Raw genomic sequence first — 16,007 nt, 5'->3', positions numbered from 1 at the left:
AAGGCGTGGAAAGACATTCCAACAATGTAATTATTTGCAGATAATCGCGCTTTACCCATCAATCGCAAACAGAAGGTCTTCCCCAATGGCACTTTGATTATCGAGAATGTGGAACGTAACTCCGATCAAGCAACCTACACTTGCGTGGCGAAGAATGTGGAAGGCTATTCGGCGCGCGGCTCGCTAGAAGTACAAGTTATGGGTAAGTGTCATAGCTGCACTGCTGATCATTTTCGCGTAAAGATATGGAAATGATCGAACTTAAAAACTACAACACAAACCGGCCATGAAATTAAATGATGAAGCATCGTCGTACGTCGGCTACACATTGAACTTTCGCAGTTCATTGCGCCCGTGCATTTAAGGATGCTTCGTCTTTATACTCAACCGGTAATTTTTTTATCTTAACATTTTATTGGGAAAAGAATTAGGTGAAACACTCGGTGCGCGAGTATCAACGTGGGTCTAAGGTGTTTTTTGGTGATAAACTTTGGTGTAAAATGTATTCCTCCTCCATCCAATAGTACCACCACAAATCGTGCCCTTCGATTTCGGCACAGAGGCGATCAACATGAATGATATGGTCTCGGCCACATGCACTGTCAATAAAGGCGATACACCGATCGATTTGTATTGGACCACAGCGCCGGATCCCAAGCTCGGCGGCTTGGGCAAACTAATGACCAACGATGGCATACTAATAACGAAAACCACGCAGCGGATTAGTATGTTGAGCATAGAGTCGGTACATGCGCGGCATCGAGCGAACTACACTTGCGTTGCGCGTAACGCAGCGGGCGTGGCCTACCACAGTGCCGAGCTGAGTGTTAATGGTGCGCGCGAATTTAGAAATATTGGAAATATTGAAATACTTGAATGGGTTTTGAAAAAACGTGCAACTTTAAAGTATGGGTTTTTACACATTTTAGGTTTTTAAGTGATTTGAGCTCCACTAATCCTTTATAGGCATATTTTGCTTCTTTTTTTTCAAATTGGCCATCGCCCTTAATAAATGACCGATTTTATACAATTCAAATCCTTGGCTGTCAAATATTTTTTCGTGCGAATACTGTTACGATTACTCCCATAATAAATACGTCAAATAACGCTCGCTATCTTCCGTAATCTTGCGTGTTTTTTAAGTTCTTCCACAAATTGTGCCCTTTGATTTTGGCGAGGCGAGCGTCAACGAACTGGACATGGTCTCAGCTTCCTGTACCGTGAACAAAGGTGATCTGCCGATAGATGTCGCCTGGACTAAGAACGGCGGACGTGTCTATACGAATGATGGCGTTGTTGTTACGAAAACTAGTCTGCGTATGAGCGTCTTAAGCATCGAATCGGTGCGCGCGCGTCATGCGGGCAATTACAGCTGTGTGGCGACGAACAACGCCGGCGTGACTACGCATTGGGCAGTTCTAGCGGTTAATGGTTAGAAGTAGCCTTAGAGTGAAATATTTGGGTTGTCAACGTTTTCAAAATTTTTATTTAATTTTTTTTTTAACTCAGTTGCTCACCCTTTCCTTTGCATTCTCAAACCATTTTTCGCTCCTGCAGTTCTACCACAAATAGTACCTTTCGATTTCGGCGAGGCGAGCGTCAACGAGCTGGACATGGTTTCCGCCTCCTGTACCGTGAATAAAGGTGATCTGCCGATAGATGTCGCTTGGACTAAGAACGGTGGACGCGTCTACACCAATGACGGTGTTGTTGTGGGAAAGATGAGTCAACGCATGAGCGTCCTGAGCATCGAATCGGTGCGCGCGCGTCATGCGGGCAATTACAGCTGTGTGGCGACGAATAACGCCGGCGTCACTACGCATTGGGCAGTTTTAGCCGTTAATGGTTAGAAGTAGCCCTAGAGCGAAATATATTGATTGTCTACGTTTCCGAAATTTTTATTTAATTTTTTCTAACTCAGTTGCATCCTTTTCCATTGCCATCTCATACCCTTTTCCGCTCCTGCAGTTTTGCCTCAGATAGTACCTTTCGACTTTGGCGAGGAACGCATCAACGAGCAGGATATGGTATCTGCCTCTTGTACCGTGAATAAGGGCGATTTGCCCATCGACATTTATTGGATGAAAAACGGCGGGCGTGTTTACACGAATGACGGCTTGATAGTCACGCGAAATAGTCAACGTTTAAGCGTTTTAAGTATTGAGTCGGTGCGCGCGCGCCATGCGGGCAACTACAGCTGCGTTGCGACCAATAATGCAGGAGCCTCAAGACAATCCGCCACGTTGGCGGTTAATGGTTAAGAGTGATTCTGCGAAATATTTGTATTATTCACCTCTTGTTTTGGCTATTTTTGATATTTATTCTTTACCCTCCTTCAACGCAGTCCTACCACAAATCCTACCTTTCGATTTCGGCGCAACAACTATAAATGAAATGGATATGGTTTCGGCCTATTGCACTGTGAATAAAGGCGATCTACCGCTCGACATATATTGGACACGCAATGGTGGGCGCGTCTTTACCAATGATGGCTTAGTAGTGACGCGCAATAGCCAACGCATCAGCGTGCTCAGCATTGAGTCAGTGCGCGCGCGCCACGCGGGCAATTACAGCTGCGTGGCAACAAATAATGGCGGCGTAACCAAGCAATCCGCGCTGCTAGCCGTGAATGGTTAAACAAACAAAAAAATATTCTACATATTTACAGATTGCTATTAGAAATATTCTGTTAAACAGTTTTCTGTTATTCAAATGTATATCTCGTTATTTACTCGCCTCCTTACTTCCCCCGCACAGTCCTACCACAAATACTACCCTTCGATTTTGGTGATGAAAGCATCAACGAGATGGATATGGTGTCGGCTTACTGCAGTGTCAAAAAGGGCGATCTGCCGCTCGACATATATTGGACACGCAATGGCGGACGCGTCTTTACCAACGATGGTTTAGTTGTCACACGCACTAGTCAGCGTATCAGCGTATTGAGTATTGAATCGGTGCGCGCGCGTCATGCGGGCAATTATAGCTGCGTGGCGACAAATAATGGCGGTGTGACTAAGCAGTCGGCCTTACTGGCCGTGAATGGTTAAGCGCGCAGATAGTTTTAGTTGTAGTTTAGTATATTCTGAATTGAAGTTACTTATTTTTTCGTCGTTGAATTTTGTTTCTTTACCTCTCCCGCTTTATAGTCCTACCACAAATTTTGCCCTTCGATTTCGGCGAACCGGTCAATGCGCAAGATATGGCCACAGTTAATTGCGCCGTCACCAAGGGTGATCTGCCCTTGGACATATTTTGGCGCTTCAATGGTTTCCGCCTCTTCGGCTCCAACGATGGTGTGGTGATTACACGCAGCGGTCAACGCATAACTATGTTGAATATAGAATCGGTGAGATCGCGGCATGCGGGCAATTATAGCTGTGTGGCTAGCAATGCGGCCGGAAGTGTGGAACATGCGTCGTGGTTGCGCGTTAATGGTAGTTGGGGCTTAAATTTTATGCAAAAAAAAATTAAAAAAAAATGATTTAAACAAAAAAAAAAATGTATTTCCATTTTACTCAAATCCGTTTTCCCCCTCCGCTAGTTCCTCCCTCTATAGTACCCTTCTCCTTTGCTGAGGAGCCGGTGAACACTGGCGAGAGCGCTGGCGTGCAGTGCATGATACAAAAGGGTGATGTGCCCATAACCATTAAGTGGACCCTGAACTCAAGACCGATTATAAACGGCGAGGAGGGTCTCGCTATACTCAAACTATCGCCGAAAAGTAGTGTTCTAAATATCGCCGCCGTTGAGGAACAACATCGTGGACTTTTCAAATGCATTGCTGAAAATAAGGCGGGCACCGATTTTTATGTTGCAGAGTTGAAAGTCAATGGTACTACTGCACGGGGTCTACCAGTTGCTTAGAATCTCAAGCGTGATTTTTATTTTTTTTTTTATTTCGTCTTCTGAATCTTTATTTTATTTCACTCAAGCTTTTTCTCCTCACCAGTTCCCCCTTCCATTATGCCATTCTCTTTCGGTGACGAGCCCATAAATAATGGCGAGAATGCTGGTGTGCAATGCATGATTCAAAAGGGTGACATACCCATTACAATTAAATGGACGCTCAATTCGAGGCCTATTATCAACGGCGAAGAGGGTATAACAATTTTGAAATTATCACCAAAAACCAGTGTGCTGAATATCGCCGCCGTTGAGGAACAACATCGTGGACTTTTTAAATGTATCGCCGAAAATAAAGCTGGTTCAACGTTTTACGCCTCCGAATTGAAAGTTAACGGTACACAGCAAGCCATAGAAATTGCAAATTCTCATTAATTAATAATTTTAGTTTCATTTACTTTGCTTATTTATAATATGTTACACGAACTCTAATCAAAATGCCCGCACAAATTGTTTTCCTTCCTCTATAATTCTGCGTTGCGTCAGTTCCCCCTCAAATAATGCAGTTCAGTTTCGGCGATGAGGCTTTAAATTTCGGCGAAATGGCTGGCGCGCAATGTATGGTTACCAAGGGCGACTTGCCGCTGAATATACGCTGGACTGTGAATTCAGCGCCCATAATAAATGGCGAGGAGGGCTTTACGCTAATGCGCATGAATCCACGCACCAGCTCGTTGAGCATCAATATGCTTGAGGCGAAGCATCGTGGCGTTTTCAAGTGTATTGCGAACAATAAAGCCGGCTTTGCGGAATATTCGGCTGAATTGCATGTGAATGGTTTGTCAGCAACGCGTGCTTAAAAAGAGCTTACAAACTTAAGTGACGATTTAATTTCTTAACTTTTGATTTCAACCCATAAACTGCTTTTCCGGAAAGTACTACATAAAATCTTTCCCGTACAGTTCCTCCACACATTTTACCCTTTAATTTTCCTGCTGAGGTTGTCAATATGGGCGATATGATTAGCGCTACGTGTATGATCCTCAAAGGCGACCTACCGCTCGACATTCACTGGACTCTTAATGATAAACCCATCGCTGCAGGCAGTGATGGCTTTAATATAATGAAATTAAATGCGCGCACCAGCTACTTGAGCGTTGACTCGCTTGAGGCGAAACATCGCGGCACTTATCGCTGCATAGCCATGAATTTGGCTGGACTTGCTGAATATGCCGCTGAATTGCAGGTTAATGGTGCGTTGAGTAGAAAATAGAGTCGCTGTAAATATGAAAGTGAAACTATACTAACAAATATCGTCCACGTACATACAAATATACCTCTACTATTGCTCTAAAAAAAACAAAAGTTATTGCTTTCTATGCGCTTTGAAAATTTGCTGAAATTTACAGAATTTGCGACTCCGCTTTTTGAAAACATTTTCTCTACACTCTACACCTGCTGAGTTGAACACGAGTTGCATTTGGTGTTGGTGTAGTGTAGTTTTAAAACATTTTTTACTTTTTATCGATGTTAAATCTGCGCTAAATAGGTGTCAAATATGTTAATGGTACAAGATAATTAAAGCCACTTAAAAAATTTACTTCAAATCGATTTGCAGAATGAAATGTTATAATGAAAATAATATTAGGTTCGGGAATAAGCTCGTAGCGTTTTTACCGAAGACTTTTACTTAAACAAAAAACAATAATTATATTATATTAATAAGTTAATCAATTATATATTCGCTGTTGCTGTTTACAACCTCTGCCTACCTCTCGATAAATTTGTTGATGCCGTTCCGCCAAAACTCGCCTGGTCTGGTGTCAAAGGCGTTGTTGAGCTAAGGATCTCTTTGTTATCGAAGGAGCGGAAAAGGTGGTAATCGGTCCGCGCCCGATCCGGAGAATACGGCGGATGCTGAATGACTTCCCATTCGAGCTCTTCTTGGAGTGCGGATTTGACGAGTTGCGCAACATGCGGCTTGGCGTTGTCGGGAAGGAGTTTGGTTTGACCATGTCGATCAGATCTTTTCAGTCGTATAGCCTCATTCACGCAGTGTAGATGGGCAATGTAGGGCTCCTTGTCCCAGTCCTACCGAACACATATCATGATCTTCCTTGGATGAAGATCCGGCTTGTCTCTCGGCTTGGGCGTATCTCCTGGAGCCACCCACTCTTTTCTTTGCTTCCTATTGATGTATAGGCAGCACCATCTCATCACCATTTCTCATCTCCCGTGACGATTCGATACAAAAAGCACTGTTTATGACTGCGTATAGCTCGATGGCGGGCGAGATGCTGAGAAGCAATTTGCAGGCTATTTTCTTTGCTTTTTCCGTTGAGCTCGTGAAGCACCCAGACTTAAAATTTTTCGGTAAATCCCATTGAATGAAGGTGATTGCGAATCGTTTTATAATCACAGTTCATTTTTTCCGCCAATTCTTGACTGGTTTGGCGACTTTTCTCCTTCAAAAGTCATTTCAGATGTTCTTCATCGAATTCAGAAGGCCTTCCGTCGGCTTTTTTGAATTACGCAAACCATTTCCGTGCTGTAGACTCACCTATGATACTTTCTTCATACACGTCGCAAAAGTCCCGGCAGCTTTTTGACCTCGATGAAAAGCAAAGAAGAGCAGGTGACGAAAATGTTGAAGTTTGCCTCCTGGGTATTCCATTTCTAAGCCTCAAAACTAATAAAAAATTAAATAACAAAAAGAAGAAAAATACAATTAACATAGGTTTGTGGAGCAGAAAGAGTTCTATCGAATGAATACTTACCTTTTGCCAAACAGCAAACAAATCGTTGTAAAATAAATGAAACTATAAAAACGCTATGAACTTATTCCCCAACCCAATAACTTGGTCTCAAATCGCGCTGAATTCACGCTGATTAGTATTTATTGAAACACACAAACACCTGGTTGAATTGTACAAAAATTTTACTATGCGCTAAATCTTGGAAAAATCTACTTGAAACATTTTAAAATTGCAGTCTTTAATAAGCCGCTGCAGTATTGCGCAATTCAGCTCTGCCGAATTCAAATTTACCCACATTTACCCTTTTAGTTGCACCACAGATTAGTCCATTCAGCTTCGGTGAGGAGCCGCTCAATCGCGGTGAAGTCGCCAGCGTCACTTGCGTCGTACCCAAAGGCGATCTACCGCTCGACATCTACTGGACATTGAACTCAGCATTGATTGTGAATGGTGAAAACGGTTTTAATATTTTTAAAATGAATAAGCGCACAAGTTCGTTGAATGTAGAGTCACTCGAGGCAATGCATCGCGGCACCTACAAATGCATAGCAAACAATTCAGCGGGTTATGCTGAGCATATTGCGGTTTTAGAAGTGAACGGTTTGTTGCGAATATGTTTCTGATTTCTGATTAGTTGCATAAAATATTGGTTAATCTCATATTTAAGTTTGTGCTAATTTTATTTTACGCCCACGCTCATGTCCTCTTTTTCTTCGTCCTTGCATCACACATTTAAGTGCCACCCCAATTACAACCTTTCGACTTTGGTGAGGAGCCAGCGAATACTGGCGAGATCGCGGCTGTATTTTGTTTGATTCCCAAGGGTGATCTGCCCATGGAAATACGCTGGACATTGAATTCAGCGCCTATTATAACTGGCGAGCACGGGTTTACGCTGTCGCGCATGAATCCACGCACTAGCTCGCTGAATATTGATTCACTGGAAGCGCGTCATCGTGGCATCTATAAGTGCATTGCGTCGAATAAGGCGGGCAGCGCTGAATACAGCGCTGAATTGCATGTGAATGGTTTGTGCAGGCAAACAAATTGAATAATTCATACATTTTTAAAGCGCTAAATATGTAGCTGAAATAGTTTTGTATTTATTTTCTGTAGTTTTCTGTTGATTTAAAGCATTTTTTCGTTTTCTAAAAATCAAGTGCCACCACAAGTTTTACCATTTTCCTTTGGAGAGGATACCGCTGACATGGGTGAAATCGCGAGCGTCAATTGCGTGGTACCTAAGGGTGATTTGCCACTCAAAATACGCTGGTCGCTGAATTCAGCGCCTGTTGTGAATGGTGAAAATGGCTTCACCATAATGAAGTTGAATAAACGCACCAGCTCGCTGAATATCGACTCGCTGACCGCAATGCATCGCGGCGCATATAAATGCATCGCAACGAATGAGGCCGGCACTAGCGAATATGTAGCTGAATTACAAGTCAACGGTTTGTGTAGCTCTAGAATCACACGCAATAATTAATTGTAGTTTTGTGCGCACGCTGAATACGCTTCACGCAAATTTTTTGGTATTACCAGAGTTCGCTTTGTAGTTTTTGTGCGCACATTTACTGAATTCGCTGAAAGGGTGCTACAGAATACACAAACAAGTGTGCTGAGTGTGAGAAATGTGTTGAGCTGTTTTTTGGTTTATTCACTGTTTTGCCATTTAAAATTTTTCGGTGGCTGGAAAACGACAAACAATATTTTTTTCTTACAAATGAATTAACTGAAAAATGTCTGCTTAGAGTCGGAGTGATTTTTTTTGTTGAAATTTTTGAATGCTAAACGCTGGCGCAACAACTTTAGGTACTCAAAAAGAAAAGTTGCCGTAGCTGTTTACTTTACTTACCAACGCCTACCATCACCTTTAATACCAACTATGTGAACTTTTCAGTCGCCCCTCAAGTCATGCCATTTACGTTTGGCGATGATCCCTCAAATTATGGCGATAGCACCGCTGTGCAGTGCATGGTTTTCAAAGGTGATACACCACTACAGCTGCACTGGACGCTGAATGGACAACCGATAACGAACGAGCACGCCGGCATACGTATTATAAAAATGTCACCGAAACTAAGTTCGCTAAGTATCGACGCCATCAATGGACATCATCGTGGCACCTACAAATGCATTGCGTCGAATGCCGCGGGCAGCGCTGAACAAGTGGCCGAACTTGTAGTGAATGGTTGGTGCGCTGAGTTGTAGCTGAACGTCAGTGTAGTTGAGCGTAATTTAGTTCGATGTTTATTAATTTTCATTTCACACACAATTCCCTTGCCTTTAAACCGTTTTTTTTTTCTTATAATTACTTTCTCGTCACTTAGTGCCACCACAAATTATGCCTTTCTCATTTGGCGATGAAGCCACAAATTCGGGTGACTCTCTTGGTGTGCAATGTTCCGTCACTAAAGGTGATCTGCCCATAAATATTACGTGGACGTTGAATAATCAAACGCTGAAAAGTGGCGATTATGATATCATAATTGGTCGCATGTCGACGAAGTCGAGCACTTTAAATATCGATTACATAGCCGCTGAGCATCGTGGCGTTTATGCGTGTATCGCAACGAATCGCGCAGGAGAGAGCTCCTATCAGGCGGAATTGCAAGTCAATGGTTGAGCACAAAACTATAATATACAAAATTATATTATACTTAAATTATAAAACAAACATAAGAAAACTTATTTTTGATCTACTAACTCGCTCTTCTGATTTATAGAAATCTTTATTTGTATATAAAATCTACACTATTTGTTTATTTTTCGCATCCTTCACTATCGCTTTTCGGCTTTCCAACCCATCCTCCCCGATTTATGTGTGTATGTAGTACTTCCCGCTATACATCCTTTTAACTTCGATGGTGAAGCAAATGAAGGGGACAGCGTGCAGCTCACTTGCCATGTGGCGAAAGGGGATTTGCCGCTGAAAATACGTTGGACCCACAATGAGTTGCCATTGTTTTCGCATATGGGTGTGTTGGCGAGTAAGATTGGTGATCGCATTAGCTTATTGACAGTGGAGTCGGTGAAGGCGGCGAATTCAGGAAATTACACGTGTGTGGCCAGTAATAAGGCCGGCCATAGTGCCTTTACGGCTGAATTGCTGGTTAATGGTATTTGCTTGAAAAAAATTTAATGTCATACTTTCTTTAAGCTCTTTATGTATTTTCGTTGTTACCCTCTTTAGTTGTTGTGCTTTTTATGTTCCCCACAATGTGTGAAATGCACTAAAGTGAATTTTAAATAAGTGTGCGTGTTTTATACTGTAGCTGAATAGGGGTTAAAGTGAAGGAATGTAAAAAATGTGTATAAAGCATAGCTCAAAAACTGCATAGTTCATAGTGCAAGGGGGGTTTAACGCTGCTGAGTAGCGCTGAATTGAGCTGAATAGTGAAAAACGCATACAACAATGAATTTAATTTAAATTTAAATAATTGTGCGTATTTTATACCCTAGCTGAATTGAGGTTAAAGCTAAAGAGTATGAAAAAATGTACAAGTCATATATCAACAACTATTTAATGCATAAAAAAAGGGGGTTTCAATCCTGCTGAATAGCGCTGAATTGAGCTGAATAGTGAATAACGCATGCAATAATTCATTTAATCGAAATTTAATAAATTTGGGTATTTTTTACTGTAGCTGAATAGGCGTTAAGGCGAAGGAATGTAAAAAAATTGTATAAAGCATATTTCAAAAACTGTTTAATGCATAGTAAAAGGGGGTTTCAGTTCCGCTGAATAGCGCTAAATTGAGTGGAATATTGATGAACACATGCAACATTTATTTATTTTTTTATTTAAATAAATTTGTGTATTTTATGATGTAGCTGAATTGAAGCTAAAGTGAAAGAATGTAAAAGAATTGTGTAAAAAATATCTAAAAGGCACGGCGGAAGGGGGTTTTAACGCTGCTGAATAGCGCTTATTTGAGCTGAATAGTGAAGAGCGCATGCAACAATTCATTTAATTTAAAATTAAATAAATATGCGTATTTTATAATATATGTAGCTGAATGGGCGTTAAAGCGAAGGAATGTAAAAAAATTGTGTAAAGCATATTTCAAAAACTGTTTAATGCATAGCAAAAGGCGGTTTCAATTCCGCTGAAGAACGCTGAATCGAGCTGAATAGTAATGAACGCATGCAAGATTTATACAAAACGTTAAAATTCAGATATACAAGAGATTTACTGAATGACTGTGAAAGATTATAATTTTCAGGGTCTTTAGTCTCGGTGAATAGCGCTGAGTTGAGTTGAATAATGCTAAATAGTAAAGTAAAACAATTAATTTACAATATAATATGAAACAACTAATTTAATTTAAACTGTAATAAATTTGCGTATTTTTTACTGTAGCTGAATAGGGGTTAAAGTAGTGGAATGTAAAAAACATTTATAAAGCATATCTCAAAAACTGTTTAATGCAAAAAAAGGGAGGGTTCAATCCTGCTGAATAGCGCTAAATTGAGCTGAATAATGCTAATTAATAATATACAACAATTAAAGATAAAGAATATGTGCGCAATGTGCCAATGAAAAATATTTTAAGAAACAAATTTTTACATTTGTTAGAAATAAACTAATGAATTTCGCACGCGGAGTTTAAATTAAACTTGAATATGTTTCACATAATGCCGGAAAATCCTGGATAGATTTGCGCTGAATATCATTTTAATATCCCTTTAAGTGTTTTTTGTAACTTTTTATTACCTACAACAGTTGTTAACCCCCTTATACCTCACATCTAAACCGAATATTCACATTTCTTCTATAGTCCTTCCACAAATCACACCCTTCAGTTACGACGACATAATCAACACCGGCGACTCTATAGATTTGCTTTGTCAAATACAGAAAGGTGATCGTCCGATCAAGATCAACTGGAGTTTTGAACGCGCAGCTGGCGATGCGCGCTACGACAGTCTCCAGCCGATAATGCGCACAAATCGCTTTAGCATCAAATCGAGTGTGCTATCAATACCGCGCGCCACACCCGCACACACTGGCACATACACTTGTACGGCCAGCAATGCGGCTGGCTCAACGACCTATAGCACAAATCTTACCGTTAATGGTATACAACAAAATTATGGATCTTTCAATCGACAATAAATAATTAAGTGCCTAACTAACTGCTGTCTGTGAACTTTATCTGTTTGTCTCTAATATCTTTGGGTTCGGTTGCGGTGTTCTAAATACTAAAAAACCTCGCTAGCTATAAACCTATTGAGTGCCTACCTTTAAAATACTTTTCTGCGTAATGTTTTTAACAAAAAAAAAAAAAATGGTACATAACAAAATCCACTTTCTCTACACTATCTAACCATCCTAACCTCAAATTTAAAATGCTTTTTCTGAAACACAACAATCAATATATTTTTTTTACTGTCTCACGCACTATTAATAAACACTACCAGTGCCACCACGTATAACTCCCTTTCAATTTGGTGAGGAACCACTGAATTTTGGTGAACCTGCGTCCATACAATGCACCATCGCCGGTGGTGATTGGCCAATGAATGTGAAATGGTTGCTGAATGATTACCATCTACCTGCACATTTGAATATAGCGACCACTAAATTTACGAGACACACACACGTATTGGCTATTGAGAGCGTCACGGCTGATCATGCGGGGAATTACACGTGCGTCGCTGAAAATTGGGCGGGCAAGGCTGCATATACGGCGCCTTTGGTTGTAAATGGTTTGAAGAGAATTTCTGCTTACTTTAATTAAGTTAAATATTTGCGTTTTATTTTAATTTAAACCTCATACCAAAATCCATTTCTCATGCTAAAAAGCGCGCGAAGATGAAACAAAAATGTACATTTACAAGTGTCTTTATGCTGATACCGACTTTATAAGCGCGCTGAATTACATTTAAAGCGATTCAGCGCTTGACTGCTAATGTGACTCTTAACCTGTTTTAGATAAACTGTTTAGTTGTGACAAAGCTTACAAAACTAAATTACCTTTTATTCATATAAAACAAAAGTTGCACCAAAAATTGCACCCTTCGACTTTGGCGAGGAACCGCTGAACTATGGTGAACCAGCCTCCGTACAATGCACTATACTCGGCGGTGATTTGCCTATAAATGTTACCTGGCTGTTGAATAATGCGGCCATCGATAGTTTTCACGACATTTCGTTGTCGCGTATTGGCAAGCGCGTAAATGTGTTGACAATCGAGGCAGTGGCGGCACATCATGCGGGGAGGTATTCATGTCGCGCGTATAATAAAGCTGGTATTACAGAGCATGCGGCGCGTTTAATTGTGAATGGTTTGTTATGCATATAGATACATGTATGTGTTTACATATCTCTTAAGCATATTTTTTAAGTAAAAATTTTAAGTTTTTCTATTTTTCGTTTTAAATGTTCGACAAAATCCCGTCTGTTCAATAATGCAATAAATCTCAAGGCGTCCGAAAAACTTTCTTAATCACGCTAAATTACAATATCGGCCACTCCACGTATTTTGTTGTCACTTTATTACAGTTTTCATACTCCGTTTGCTGCACGAATTGGTTTCATAACTGCGCTGAATTACCAGGATTATATTCAGCGGATTTTTTCCTCTCTCTCAAATAATTATTTGATTAATTGAACTAATATATAATTCATAAAACTTTAAAGTTTTAACCCTATACTACTTCGTTTAAAATATTTTTAATAATTTTGCTTGATAAAAGTCGCGCCGAAAATCGCACCATTCGACTTTGGCGAGGAGCCGCTGAACTATGGTGAACCCGCCTCCATTCAATGCACTATACTCGGCGGCGATCTGCCCATCAATGTCACCTGGCTGCTGAATAATGCCACTATCGATAGATACCACGATATCTCATTTTCGCGTATCGGCAAGCGCATCAATGTTTTATCTATTGAATCTGTGGCTGCACATCACGCAGGCTCTTATTCGTGTCACGCTCAAAACAAAGCGGGTATCACAGCGCATACGGCCAAATTAATTGTTAATGGTTTGTTTAATTTAATTCGAGCATTAATTATTTTTCGCTTTTTCTTCTTTTTGTGTTGTTACCTTTTCCTGAAATTCCTGTGTTGAGTGCCACCAAAAATCACACCCTTCTCTTTTGGTGACGAACCGATGAACTTTGGTGAGCCTGTATCAGTACATTGCACAATTTCGGGTGGGGATCTACCTGTCTCGGTAATATGGACTTTGAACCGTCATCCATTGCTGCCTGAATTAGAGATTTTGACAGAGAGGCGTGGCCAACGTATTCACAACTTAATGATTGATGCGATAGAGGCGAAGCATGCGGGCAATTATACTTGCATTGCCAGCAATTCGGCGGGCAGAGCCGAACACTCAGCTGAGTTGATTGTGAATGGTTTGTGTCACTAGAAAACAAAAAAAATCAAATTGTAATGGGACTTAGTAGTTATATGTTGTAGTCTAAACTGTTTGTTCTCTTATATTTTGCTTTATCCTATCCAAATATGCATTTCCTGTGCCCCAGTGATATTATCTGGTTTGTGCTGAATAGAACATGGAAGCGTTTAATGGAGCTGAATAAAAGCGGATTTATTACTTGCGTAGTTCTTGATTTAAAATTGTTAATAACCTAAATAAATGTTTGCTGAATTGCGCTGAATTGAGCTGAATAAGGCGCTTATGTAACACGCGCATTTGTGTTACAAAATACTATTGAAAAATGTGCGTTGAATTAGGTTTTTAGTCAGAAAAAGAAAAAAAACGAACGAAAACTATTATAAAAAAAGTGCTCAATTAATACAGTTATTTTATTTAAGTTGAGAAAAATAAAACAAATACATTTACCTATATTTTGCCAGCGCCACCAAAAATCAGCCCATTCTCATTTAGTGAAGAATCTATGAGTTTTGGTGAGTTCGTAAACATACAATGCACCATTGCCGGTGGTGACTTGCCTGTGAGCATAACTTGGACCTTGAATGGCAAACCTTTTGAGGATTATCTCGAAATTATTACAACGAAACGTGGCAAACGCATTAGTGAACTTACGATTGAGTCCGTCTCGGCAAAACATACCGGAAACTATAGCTGCATTGCTGAAAATCGCGCTGGACGCGTTAATCATACCGCTGAATTGCGTGTCAACGGTGTGAAATGCGCTGCATAAGAATAACTTATTTCGTATATAGTAATTTTACTTTATTTTTTATAAATTTTTTGCATCTTTTTCTCCTCACCAATCCTTGCTGAATTTACTCTACATTTTTAAGTGCCTCCAAAAATCGCACACTTCGATTTCGGTGAAGAGCCGTCGAATTTTGGCGAGTCTGCTAGCGTGCAGTGTTTGGTAACTTCAGGTGATTTTCCGGTTAGTTTTGCTTGGCTCTTCAACGGCCGTCAGATCAATGAAAATGTCTACGATGTATCAATGGTGAAATTGGGCAAAAAGATAAGCGCGCTCTCCATCGATTATGTGCGCGGTCATCATGCGGGAAATTATACTTGCGTGGCCGCCAATAAGGCCATCTCGGTGAATTACACCGCCGAACTGGTGGTTAATGGTATTTTTGTTTGTTTTACTTATAAGAACTAAGACTCGTTGTTACAAACTTGCAATTTGAGTTTTGAAATTATTACATCTTTCGAAATTTATTTTTCACTTTCCCTCAATCCACTTCACTTACTTTTAGTTCCCCCGAAAATTGCGCATTTCGATTTTGGCGATCATGCCGTGAATTTCGAAGAATCAGTCTCCGTAAATTGCCTTATCTACTTGGGCGACTTACCCATGGATATCACATGGCTTTTTAATGATCAACCAATAAATATTTACACGGGTGTTTCTATTGTGAAGGGCGGTAAAAAGGCTAGTATTTTGACTATAGACTCCGTGCATGCTGGTCATGCGGGCAATTATACGTGCAAGGCGCGCAATGATGCAGCTGCGGTGGAGTATACGGCGGAATTAATTGTGAATGGTGATTTTTTATGTTATTTTCATTTACTTTTTGCGCGCTGAATTTGCTTTAACTTTTGCTTTTAGTAGTTTTTACTTGGGTTTCGGTTTTACGTATATCCAACTCGCATACACGCATAAGTGCTGACATTAATTTTATTTATCATCGAAGAATGTGAGCTGTTTTGTATTTAAGTGTTGCATCAAAGTTAAAGGATTCAAAATTTGTATGTGCTTACAAAATTCGCTCGAGAAAAATGTTGCTGAATTAATAAAAACACACCCAAAAGTAGCTGGTTTTGCGATTTGAAGTTTTTTGTATTTGGGATAAGCTGAATAGCTGTAAAATATGTATGAATGTAACTTAAGATATGAATTTGCTGGCGCCGTAGCCGAATGGGTTGGTGGGTGAGCAAAGGGTTCGAATCTCCGTGCATGAAACAGCAAAATTATAGAACAAGTTTTTTTCTAATGCGGGCG

The 16,007-nt window shown here is 40.3% G+C and overlaps 1 protein-coding gene across 12 annotated transcripts in view; it reads left to right on the top strand.

The window, feature by feature from the left end:
* Positions 1-16,007, top strand: part of LOC129246049 (cell adhesion molecule Dscam2) — a 244,335-nt gene that overhangs the window by 165,219 nt on the left and 63,109 nt on the right. For 10 of the 12 annotated variants that reach the window (XM_054884561.1, XM_054884569.1, XM_054884565.1 and 7 more), the window contains 2 exons: positions 41-202; positions 11,384-11,683. In XM_054884561.1, coding sequence (XP_054740536.1) covers positions 41-202; positions 11,384-11,683 — 462 coding nt within the window. The remainder of the gene's footprint in view (positions 1-40; positions 203-11,383; positions 11,684-16,007) is intronic. The other 2 variants (XM_054884562.1, XM_054884564.1) reach the window with 1 other exon arrangement.

The sequence above is a fragment of the Anastrepha obliqua genome, chromosome 4 (assembly GCF_027943255.1).
Source record: "Anastrepha obliqua isolate idAnaObli1 chromosome 4, idAnaObli1_1.0, whole genome shotgun sequence".
Lineage (NCBI taxonomy): Eukaryota > Metazoa > Arthropoda > Insecta > Diptera > Tephritidae > Anastrepha > Anastrepha obliqua.
This window is presented reverse-complemented; position numbering and strand designations above follow the sequence as displayed.